The 12,526-nt window shown below is 41.4% G+C and overlaps 1 protein-coding gene across 3 annotated transcripts in view; it reads left to right on the forward strand.

Moving 5' to 3' along the window:
* The window catches only part of GARRE1 (granule associated Rac and RHOG effector 1), a 74,229-nt gene extending 63,030 nt beyond the window's left edge, over positions 1-11,199 (forward strand). Inside the window, exons 8-15 of one of the 3 annotated variants that reach the window (XM_087971807.1) lie at positions 1,586-1,683; positions 2,044-2,169; positions 3,071-4,077; positions 6,933-7,098; positions 7,499-7,633; positions 8,567-8,645; positions 10,063-10,426; positions 10,879-11,018. In XM_087971807.1, the coding sequence (XP_087827933.1) occupies positions 1,586-1,683; positions 2,044-2,169; positions 3,071-4,077; positions 6,933-7,098; positions 7,499-7,633; positions 8,567-8,645; positions 10,063-10,374 (1,923 nt within the window). In that variant the 3' untranslated portion in view covers positions 10,375-10,426; positions 10,879-11,018. Of the gene's footprint in view, positions 1-1,585; positions 1,684-2,043; positions 2,170-3,070; positions 4,078-6,932; positions 7,099-7,498; positions 7,634-8,566; positions 8,646-10,062 lie in introns of all 3 variants that reach the window. The other 2 variants (XM_087971806.1, XM_087971808.1) reach the window with 2 other exon arrangements.
* The last annotated feature ends 1,327 nt before the right edge of the window (positions 11,200-12,526 follow it).

Here is a 12,526-nt window from a genome sequence, read left to right on the forward strand (position 1 = left end):
GTGGATATATGCTGTATGAAGCTGTATGAAGGTGGCCAAAGTGAAGGGAAGGCAGGAGTGGAAGGCAGGTCATTAAATACTAACCTTAAATTACAGCACTTGGGCCTGTGGCAAAATGCTGGATTCAGGGTTTCAGCCAGTCTGATCTTATTTTCTCCACTTTGCTCCTCTCAACCTCCCCATTTCTCTCTCTTGTTACTCTTGAGATGGTCACACTTGTGGTTTCCTCCCTTTCAGTTTTTTCTCTGGCCTTTGCAAATATTGCTGACAGCAGCTCTTGTCTGTGTAGGTAATTCAGTTTGGACTAAGTTTGCTTTTGGCAGATATCACAATATCATTAACCAGCACATTCGTCATGATCATTGTTTTGGGGAGGACGTATAAACCTAAGAGCAAAATGGGTCTGAGCAGAAGGTTGTACGTATTTCCCTGTATGTTTCATCTACTTTACCATGTTTTTCCTTGAGTTGTCAGAAAAAGAGATGTTCAAGTGGGCTTTTTCTAGCTTCCTATTGTAGCAGTTTAGTTTTGAATTTGACATGACAAAAATATTTATATTCCTGATTTTTCATCCTAATTTCAGGCAGTTACTTTCTTACTCTGCCCACAGGGGAAAAATTACAACGTGGATATATAGGTAGTCCTTGACTTACAACCATTGGTTTAGTGACATTCAAAGTTACAGCGGTACTGAAAAAGTGACTTATGACCACATTTCACATTTATGACTAATGCAGCATCCCCAAGGTCACGTGGTCAAAATCCAGTGACTTGGCAAGTGGCATGTATTTATTTAGGAGTCATTGAGTGACGCTTGAATGTCCTTTAATTTCTTTTAAGATCCATTGTTTCTGGTGCGTTGAACCGAAATCCCTTTGGGTGTTTTGCAGAGCCAGGGAAGCAGTTTCAGGAAGTCAGCTGCATCACTTCTAGTTGACTGTGCTGGTGAAGATCCTGTTTGGGGGTTGGTGGAGGAGGAAACATCTGTCCAGCAAGAACAATGGCTGCTGGAAGTCATTTCCCAGGCCGGGGGTGTGGAAGGTTAATTGGCTGGGATTGAGTCAAGTTTGGTTGAATAGGTTGGCTGTGTGCTCGTTTCCCTTGAAACAGACAGTGGGTATTCTGCCCCTAAAATCTGCTGTCTCCGCAGACAGTTTGAGGATGAGGACAAAGCTTTCATGCAAGGGACCAGAGGGTGGTGGTGATGGTGGTCAAGATTTGTTTTTTTCCAATCTTGTCTGGCAGTTTTAAGCAGGATTAAAATGGATCCCATGAGTTCAAATGTTTACCTTTCCAAAAAAGCAGAAAAAGGAAGATTAAATTATCAGCGGATGAAAAATGTTTAGTGAAATGCTTGCCTCTAAATATATCCTGAACGTTCTTAACTATCACATTTCATGATTAGCATTTTAGCAGCTCCTCACAACTGTAAATATCATTCATATATATCTCTTTATTTAATGTTTACATGTTCTTGATCCGTGTCCGTGGTGGCGGCAACAAAATGATTTGTTGTTAAGTTTGAAGAGGGACATTCTAGTACTTTTAAAGTGGCGGTTGCTTACTTATTTTTCTTTGCAATTAGGTGGTTGTAGACACAGCACAGAATGAAAATAAAGAAGCTTATGCACCACAAATCAGCTTGGAAGGCTCCAGAATTGTGGTTCAAGTCCCATCAACTTGGTAATTAGAATTTGCTACTTAAGGAAACCCAGAACAGCATTGTGTGTGTTGTTCTGTGTGGAAAAAGTTAAGAAATTTTATTTTAAAACTCTGTGTATTTTACAGTATGATCAAAACTATCCCAATACAGTAATTTGAAGGAAGTACATAGTTTTTCATGCAGTTGATTATTACAGTGGTAATAAATTTTGAATGATCTCTGGAAGCTTCCCACTGAGAGCCTGCCTAACCTTTTGTCAGAAGATTGTCCTGTGTCATGTTCAGAACATTAATAATCTGATCATGAATTGTAATACTAATTAATGTAATTAATTAGTATAATGTAATTGATGGAAATATCTGATTCTCCATCTGCATCAGGTGCCTGAAAGAAGATCCTGCAACAATGTCTCTGCTGCAGAGAAGTCTGGATCCAGAGAAAATGTTGGGACTGGTAGATGTACTTTATACTGCCGTGTTTGATCTAAATCGCTGGAAAGAAGGAAGGTTGGTAGACCTGACTGTGGCTGCAGTTGGTACAAAATCATCATTGCGTAACACTCCTTGTTCAGGTGGAAATGACTGTGAGAAGCTTCATCTCGTTGTTGAAGCCACTTAGACTATAAATCAGAATTTCTGGGTGGCAGCATTTGACATGGTAGGAAAACCATGGTAGTTTTCTTCCCATACACATTTTAGCTTCCCATTTCAAGGACGTATTAGATTTATATGCCTCTGAGAAATTGGCTTTAACATGTTGCTTTAAAGTGGGGGTGGGTGGGAAACAGAGTAATCCAGAGACAAGAGGATGTGATCACTCCATAGCAAAGGACTGATCCCCAAACCCAGATCAGAACACCACTACCCTGAGAGAAAGACTAGATCCAGTGTGTGACCTCTCACGTGGGTTGGCTCTGTATAAGTTGTAACATGTCCATGGTGTCCATGAACCCTCCTGAACCACCCTTAGTACCAGGTTCAAAGACGGCAGCTTGAAGTTCCCCAGGACTTGGGAACCCCACTACCCAGCTAGCCATAGGATTGTGGATCTTAGGCAGTTGCTGCTACACTGCAAAGAGAGAGAGAAGCAAACAGAAATCCTAATTGATCCCTATAGCTCAACCTCACCTAGCAAGTCTCCCATCCATCTGTGTCTGGAGCCCCACACCCGAAGGCCTTTGGAAACAACCCCCAGTCTCCATGCCTGCCCTGGAGTCTTGGCTGATGCCACATCCAAAATCCAGGGGGGCACATTACAGAGAGGAGACCCAGACACATCTGGTTCCAGTAATAGAGTCAGATGTGGGCCATTGGTTTGTATTTTGTTCGTCCCTGAATTGCATGTTTATATCTAGTTTTCCCAAGTCATTTTTTAATCTGAACTAGAGGGTCATTTTTGTTTCCCCAGGGAACAAGCGTTGCCCTACATCCAGATCCAACTCCAACGTGAGAGCTCTGACTTTGGAAGTCACACTGACTTACCATCTGGAAACGGCAGTAAAGCAGCGGGGGGTTTGCAGAAGACTTTCTCAAAGTTGACATCACGATTTACCAAAAAAACTTCTTGTGCAAGCTCAAACAACAGTGGGAATTACTCCATTCCTAATATACCTTCTAAAACCCATTTTATAGCTAACAACTCAGAGGACAAAGCAAAACTACCAAGTAATGCAGATGTGCGACTGCAAAGTATCTTGAACCTGGGCAACTTTCCGAGGGTTCTTGAGCCTGCCCAGCTGATGCAGAGCTCAAACCACCACGGGGTCAATGGCCTCCTTGAAAGGCCGGAGGGAGGCATTGTGGAAGATGGTAAGGATGCCAAGGGCATGAATCTACCAACTGACCAGGAAATGCAGGAGGTCATTGATTTCCTGTCGGGTTTCAACACGGGCAAGTCCCAACAGACTTCTCCGCTGATGAGAAGAAGAACCTCGGTTGCCTCCTCCTCCTCTTCTTCTGCTGCAGCAGAACAGAAAGCGGCTGCTGTGCAGCTGCCGTCACTACAGTTGTCATCTCACACCCCACTGCATCACCTTCAGCCCGGACTGCCCCAGCAGCCCCATCCCCAGAAACCCCAACAGCAGCAGCAGCAGCAGCAGCACTATCAGCCCCTGCGCCAGCCCATTGGGTCGCAGCAGCGCCTGCCCAGTAAGTGGTCAGCGGGTTCCAGCCAGCCCCCAGGCCAGACTGTTGGGCCAGGGCTGTCCTCGCTGCCTCAGTGGAGCAGCCACGCCTTTTCCGACCTGAGCCCGGACCTCTACAGCCTGGGCCTTGTGAACAGCTACATGGATAGCATGATGTCAGAGATGCTGGGGCAGAAACCTCAAGGGCCCAGGAACAACACGTGGCCAAACCGTGACCAAAGTGACGGGATCTTTGGGGTGCTGGGAGAATTTCTACCTTTTGACCCTGCAGGCAAGTTCAACTGATCGGGATGTTGTTATGTCACAGCATATTGAATGTCTCCAGGTGTTTTTGAATATCAGGGCATTATCCTAAGCTAGCAGTCTCCTATCTGATCTGGGCAGCGTGATTTTGAGTTTAACCTGAAATTTTCTCTCCCCCTTTGATCTGAATTGCTTTACTTTGTTATTGTTTTTTAGCATGGTGAACTAATTTGTGTTTGCGCTTTGGATAACTATTGTAAGCACCCAACAGCAGCTTTTTATGATGATCGTTTTATTTGTATTCCTTTTTTTTTTAAACAAATTTTATTCAGTTTTTCACATTAAAAACAAAAATCTCTTTTTAATGGACAACATATTTCCGGGTCATCACCTTTACATACAAATATGACAGCAATTATACATTCATATATGCATACTTAATTCTATTATTACCTTTTCCATTCCAAATTTTCAGTAAGGAGAGAAACAAACACATTAATTCTAGCCTCTTTCATTAATCTCAATCAAAACATCTTTTTGTTTCATTTCAATTATTTCAAATATAATCCTTTAATATTTATTTTAAAAATAAAGATAAACAATATGTGTTTGAATTAATAATTAATAATAATAATAATAATAATAATAATAATAATAATAATAAAGGTTACCAATGTCTCTCCTTGCTTTTAATAGTCTATGTTAACTTATTAATTTAGTTGGTTCTTTAGTCTGTCATATTCCCTTTCCATTACACATTCTTTTTATAAATTCTAGATTAATACAAATTTTAACACTAAAGAAAAAAAAAACAAGTATAGGTTTCCCCCCCTTTTACTGCTTTGAGTGTGACACCTCAATGATTAAAATATACCTTTATTCCCTCATCTTGATTCCCAATAAACCCTTATTTTTAAGAAGTTACAATAATAATCATTACATTTTTTCATTCGGATTCCGCAGCATATTTCCCCCCTTAATTTTTAATAAAAGTTATCAGTATCTATATTACCCTATTTTCTAAATATTTTTAATTGCAGAAATATTCTTATTACCCCTTGTCACCCTGCAGAATCCCTTTTAATTCATCAACCGTTATCTCTGAAAAAACAATTTCTTTTCAACGTTTTACTATTTCCGTAATTCTTTATTTCATGCACCTGTTTCTTACTGCTTCTCCTCCCCCTCTTTTCCCCATATCTTTTCTCCTTCCAGTTTATATCCCTCTCTTTCTTAATATCTTCCTTTCCCCTTTTCTGCTGGGTCTTTCTGCCTATCCCGACTTCACAGGTATTCCCCCTTTTGATTGCCTTCTTAAATCTCAACTTTTTAACCTTCCTTCTTTCCCCACTTCTTTGTGGTGTTCTTTGTGTTAATTGTCTCTTTAAAATGTCTTCTCCTTGAGTCGACTTCTCCTCCTCTGAAGCTCTTTCTTCTTGTTCTTCAATCGCCATTTCCATTTTTTCTAACACAGAGCAAAGTGATTCGCCTCTTTCCTGTAGTAATTCTCTCATTTTTTTAAGTTCCATTTTTAATTCCCAAAGAGATATCATCATTACACACTCTTATATTTTATGATCGTTAAATTCCACAAAAAAAAAAAACTTTTACTTTCCTTCTTTCTTCTTTCAATTTTCTAAAGTTCTCAGTTATTCCAGCCGAGGGTCTATATACCAAAAATATCAATCAATCCCACAGTCAGTCTTTCCTTGCTTTTTTCTTTATCCTGGTTCTGCTTTCACTTTCTAAGATTCTAACTTTGTTTCAATATTTCTTTAAGGTTATATCCACACAAGTTCATTCAGAAACAGGATGCTTTCCTTTTTGTTTGAGCTCAAGTTTTTGTCAAAAGGTGGCACTCTCCATTATACGAAGTCTTCACCTTTTCCCCCTATTTTTTTGTTTAGGGTTTTTCGAACCTCAATATTCCAGCACAGTCCAGTCTCCAATTTGTAAATTTTATTATTATTTTTTGACAATCTTAATTCCAGCTTTATTTTATGCCTGTTTATTCCCAAAATATTTTTGTCCAATTTAGTTAAATCTTTAGTTCCGGCTTCTTCCTTTCTCGATTTGAAGCCCTGCTTAGCTGTCAAAAATATTTTCTTTTTTTCCCCCCTGTCCCTTTGTAATTTCGCCACTCACTTTTCTTTTCTTAAAAATTCCATGTTACCTTAATCCCGGGGTACTTTTGTTTAGTTGTATTGCCCAGTTGTCCCGGTTCAGATGTTATCCACCTCTTTCTTCCCTCCTGCACAAATCTTAATCCAGCTGAGTCCTCCTCTTCGGGGTGGCCATTTTAAACCACCGCTGCAGTCATCTTTGGGGGGAAAAAGACCAAGCCCAGGAGGGGAGATGGGGCTCCCCTCAACCTGGCTTGCGGCTTCCCCTTACTCCGCCGCCCCTCCAAGGCAGCTTCAGCCCCTAATCGTAATAATCGGGGCTCTCCAACGAAAGAGCACGGACCATAGCCGCAGAGAGTCGCGATCTACGGTCCGTCAGCGAGGAGGCTCCGCCTTCTTTTTCGCCATATTCTCAACTTTGTGGTGCCCACTTTCATTTGTATTCCTTTTTTGATCAGCACAGAAAGTTTCCCTTTCCCTGTCTGTGGGCATCAGGCCATCACCGCTTCCACTACACTGGTGATGGCCTGGCTGCTGCTTTGCTCGTGGTTTGCATTACACAAAGACAACTTGCCAGGAAAGCACTTTTCTGTGAAGTGCTGAATATTCGGCATTCAACAAACATTCCATAGTATTAACTGTTTTCTTACATGGATGCAGGCACACACCGAGGGGTGGCTTGCTAAGCATAAAGAATTAAATCAAGGGATAATTGGGGAAGAAATAGCTGACTGATAGAGACTCCTTTTCTTCTGCCCAGTTGGCTCAGATCCAGAGTTTGCCCGCTATGTGGCTGGGGTCAGCCAGGCCATGCAACAGAAAAGGCAGGCGCAACACTTTCGTCGTCCCAGCAATGCACGTAGCAACTGGTCTCATCCTGATGACCTCCACAGGACCTGGCCCTTCCCAGAGTATTTCACAGATGGGTAAGGTGCCCTTGGTAACTCTTCTTTGTATACTGTATTGTGCAGGTTTTTTATAGAAATTAAGTAAATTTGTTTTAATTGATTGTTGAGGCTGTTTTGTTGATCCAATCCATTTTATTTTTTACATTAAATGTTCATGTTGTACTTCTCTTAGGTTCAAAACAGTACATACAGATAAACAACGCCTCTATTTTTCTTTTTAAGGGGATATGCTTGGGATACTTAGCTAAGAATAATTCCAAACATAGGAACTTAAGCTGCAAGATAAATCCTGTATTTACCTTGTAGTTTGAAATTGTCCCTCGAGATCTTGCTCTTTTGCATAGGGAGTGCAAGAACTCCATTTTGCCCGGCTCCCGGGCCCCCCCCCTCTCAACCCTGCCTTGCTGTTTCTTTGCAGGGAGATGACCAGCAGCTGGTCAGGGACTCAGGGGGACTCTGCCAGCTCCAGTGACGAGACCTCCTCAGCCAATGGAGACAGTTTGTTTTCCATGTTCTCAGGGCCTGACATTGTGGCTGCTGTCAAACAAAGAAGGTATGCTTTGCAGAAAAGCTGTCTGTCTTAACCTCAGTTTTCCTCCCTTGCCCTAGCAGGAATCACAGAAGAAGCTCTGTTTGGAAATTCAGATATCTCTTCTTTCTTACTCCTCCTGAATTGATTCCCGTGTGGTGCTACCTCATCTTACGAATAGATTTACATAGTAAATGAGAGGCTGAGAGGCAGAATTCAAAGACAGTAGGTTGATGGTGCTTACATGGACCAGTTGCGATGCCCCTGCTTTTACGGAGTCAGAATACTTGCTGTAAAGTAATTATGGAAAGAGTGTCTGTGTGGGAATGTCTTAGCTGTCCAGGTAACAAAAGAATGGAGCTGGTATGAATTGGGTACGGTCTTGTGTCAGAGCCAGTAAATGTGTTCACACAGTCACTGGATGCATGGATGCCTCCCAAGGATAACTCAAAGTCCTGGGTTTGTATGGCAGGTTGAATCTTTGCTTTAGATATGCAGCAGGTCATTGTCAAACATACTTGAACTAGATGAATTCTTGGCTGAGTCTAGCGCTATTGCTCCTGGCTTAGGGATGATAGGAGGAGCAATTACAACTTCCCACAGTTATTCCAGGAGAATACCAGGGTGCTAGTTGATAGAATGCTGAAGTCGAATTCCCAGGGCAGTGTGTGTAGATAGCTGGGTTGGTATCCCCACTTAATGGAACCAGTTAATGTCAGAGGGGATTCCTTCGTCTGGCATATTTGGGGGTGCCATGCCTTCTCTCAGTTTGACTATAGAATTACTGAATAGAGTGTTGCATAGATTAAACAGTTTTTCCCCCATTAAACTATCATGACATTTTCCCTTCATTGAAATGAATATATGTAAATAATTTATCACTTGTAAATCGCTTTGAAGAGACATGGGCAGCAAACAAATTTAGTAAATCAACATTTTTATTTTTGGGTTTTTCAGAAAACACAGCAGTGGGGAACAAGACACAAGCACACTTCCTTCACCGCCACTCCTTTCCACCGTGGATGATCATAACCAGGCAAGTCTTCGACTGAATAGGGCGCCTCTGAAAGAGGCCGAGAGCGGAAGGCATGCATTGAATGACGGCTTGCGGGTCAGTTTTCAAAAGCAGCAACTTGAGACAAATGGAGTGTCAGCTTTGGAAGCCGTATTCCACGCTGCCACATAACCTGAGAAAGTGGGAGGAGGTGATTTCAATGGAGTAGTTCTAAGTAGACAAAATAAAATTCTTTTCTTAGTTCAAGGTTATTAAGTGTGGCACGACAGAGTAAGACTGGGACAAATCGTGATTGGCCCATGTGATGTGATGATGGAAGAAAAGGGGATGGTGTGTAGTTTGGGACATTGTGGGAAGTCTGGGAAACTTTTAGTTTCTAGATTCCACAGATGTGCCAGGTGCTATTCTAATAAAGGTACTTTTGAGATTATGCTTGTCTCAGAATTATTGATTGGAATGGAGGTTTGCTGGAACGCTGACATGGAGACTCAGATTAAACCGCCTTCCTAAACAAACTTCCTAGATTAAAGGCTGATGATACCCTGTTCCCTTTGGGTGACTGGAATTTATTTCAGGTTGCTTGCTTTTATTTATAAACAAAATGTATTATGAGGTTGTTTCTTTAGTGAATTGCAAGGATTACCCCTCTTTGTTTTTCAACAGCCAGATTTGGGGTTTGGCAGGAAAACTGTTTGGGTGGGGAGCTTAGATTGGCTCCTACTGCTAGAGAACCTTGATCCCAGCCAAACATCCAGCACGTTGACAGCTTGTGTGCCTTTTCTCCCATAGCCAGAGAAGGCCAAAAAGAGGGAGCTTTAAATGCAGGAAGGAGGGCAATAACTAAGGCGAGGGATGGGCGTGAGCAGGCGTCTCTTTTGAAGAACCTTCCCAGAAATCCCCTCTTGCGGGTGGACCCTTAAAAGGCAGCCCAGGGGCAGTTTTGCAGGCCACCCACAGTTCTGTGCTCCGTCCAAGAAAAAGGGAGATGACTAATAGAAAACAATCTAATCGGACAGCATTGGGTTAACCTGGGACAAAGGTTGCTGAGGGGCAACTTTATTTTAGTATTTCACACTTTTTCCCCCAGAACTGTACAAAAATGATTGAAGGAGCCATTGAGCCAGGGGTCTCCAAACCTGGCAACTTTAAGACTTGTGGACTTCAACTCCCAGAATTCTTCAGCCAATTCTCCAGCATAGCTGGCTGGAGAATTCTGAGAGTTGAAGTCCACAAGTCTTAAAGTTGCCAGGTTTGGAGAGCTCTGCGTCAAGCAGCTAATTGTATTAATGATGTGAAAGGCTATGTTTAGAGCTGATTCAAGATCTCTGCGTAAAGCCAAAAGACCGGGAGGTTGTGGGAAGGTGTGAAGTCTGTTTGTCATTTATCCCTGGCTTGGGTGACTGCGTTTGAAACTCAGCTGTCCTCCTTGCTCTTGCAGGACAATAAAACTAAAACTTGGCCCCCGAAGGCTCCTTGGCAGCACACACAGTCGGGTCAAAATATGTCTTTATATCAGCTAAGCAGCCCTGCCAGCCACTGGAACGACGCCATGCAGATGCTGCCGTCTCCCGTTTGGTCCTCCGCCAACGACTGCCCTCCGCCCACAGGGATGGCCTCCCCGTTTGCCTACACCCAGCAGCCTCCGCAGTCGCCACCATTGCCCCTGGCTCAGCACAAGCAGGGGCACAAGGGCTTTAAACCTTTTCCGGGCAAGCACGAGCGTCGGCCATCCTATCTGCCGCAGTACTGATGCCCCGTTTCCTCCTGGCCGAAGAAGCAGCAGCCGAGGACCAAAGTCTTTGGTATGATCCGGGCTTGCTTGGTTTCTGTCTGCTGGGGGGTGGCGGTGGCGGGGGGTAACAGCTTTGGTAGTGAAGTCTCTCGTTCCTTGCGGCCCTTGGCACCCGGTGTCTACCCAACAGCCTAAACTGTGACCCTTTCAAAGCATACGGATGCCCCCGGTCACAAATGGTGACCCCCTCACCACAGAAAACACTGTATTTTATAGCTATTTTTTCATATAGATTTATAGTTACCATTTCTTGCTAAAACAGATTTGAGTATTTTTAAGCCAATCTAGCAGTTTTGCTCAACGCTCATTTTCTTCAGATTTCTAATTGACAAAAATTATAAAGTCTTCGCTCTGACTTTCACAGGCTGTGATAGCTTTTTTAATGCAGTCGTTGTTAATATGCTGCAAACTCTTTGAAACAGGAGTGGGGCAAACAACAACTGAGAACCTGATTCTTTCCAGTTACTTAGTTTGTGCAAAACAGCTGGAACCGCTTGAAGTCCGTGAAAAGTGATCCTGGCCAAGCAGCGTGAGCCCTGTCCACCTCCATGAAGTCCTTTTGGTGGGTTTATGACACTCCGTTTGATACGCCTCCATTTGGCCAAAGGCATTATCCATACAGTGCTCCTTAAATATATGAAAGAATAGTTAAGACTACTTGCAAATATAAGTCTTATTTCAATGCTAGACTTAGTGTGTAAAAACATGAGCTGGCTCAGAAGAGAGAGAACTTAAAACACTATTTTTTGTAGTGCTAAGAATTAAAATAAAGTACTTTCAGTCAATATGTGCCATTAAATAATTGAACCTGTGGAATTAGAAATATCTTCCAACCAAAGTGGATCTGGGGAATGACTGGTGCTTCAAATGGGAAAAAGGTAAATATGTATAGTGATCCCATTGTATATTAATCGAAGTGAGAGAAGTCTTTATAAAACCTATTTAAATTTTCATATTTCATCTTTGAAAGAGTAATTATAAACCACAATATTTTCTGGTATAAAGGTTTTTGACAGTATTAATATTATTTTTATATTTTCTTAATTCATATCATTCTAATACATTGACAAGTAAAATGGGTTATTAGTTATAAATACACATAGTTTTTGATGAAGATAAAAGCACATTTAAGTTCCCATTTTCTACAAACTTACATGTGTATATTAAAGATACCAAATATATATATACACACACACACACACACACATACATTCATATATATATACATATACATTTTATGTGTGTGTATGTATGTATGTGTGTGTATATTTTATATATATATATATATATATATATATATATATATATATATATATATATATATATATATATATATATATATATATATATATATATATATATATATATATATATATATTATTCATCCTAGAAAAACACTAAATGTTGGGGTGGGTAGCGTAAAAGCCCTTCCACCCTCTGCTTGTGCGCCGTTTGGCGGGCCTAAAATGTTACTCTTTGTGCTGGTTAAGGATGCCAATGTTGCCTGTATTTATGATACTGTCATCTTGTTTCTTGAGATCCCATCCTTACCATGTTTACAGAACTGTTTGCTGTGCATAACTTTACAGTCATGTGCTTTGCACAATCAGTGTGGCTTCTGTCTGTACATTGTTAATGTTCTGTACTTTCTGCTAAAATGTTGGTGAATTTAAAAGTGATTTTGAGTCTCCTCAAGTATACAATTGAAAACTTGTATTGGACCTAAAATTGATTGCAGTTGTATGCCACAAGGCTTTCAAGTACAGATATATGTTGTGTTGAAATTTCCTGTAGAGCATTTAAGCTGCTGTTGCAGTTGAGTGACAAATGCAAACATTGGCAATTTTCTAAAATTGAAGTTAAATAGTGGAAATGCAGGTGAATCATTTTTTTGTCTGGTAGGTGCTGCATCATCCACTGCTTCCAGTTATTCTGAACACCTATAATTTTCCCAAGTATTGGCAAGCAAGGTTTCATACAGCCAAGTGCAAGGGGCATGATGGTGCTTAGTCAGATTATCCTTTAGTGCAGTACTTATGTGAATAACTAATGCTTTGGAACTGGAACTGTACATTTTGTTTTTAATGTTGAAGCACCTGTAAGTAAAAAC

Source organism: Notechis scutatus, chromosome 9 (assembly GCF_049901735.1).
Source record: "Notechis scutatus isolate UNSWTSFEM ecotype Mainland chromosome 9, rNotScu1.2, whole genome shotgun sequence".
NCBI lineage: Eukaryota > Metazoa > Chordata > Lepidosauria > Squamata > Elapidae > Notechis > Notechis scutatus.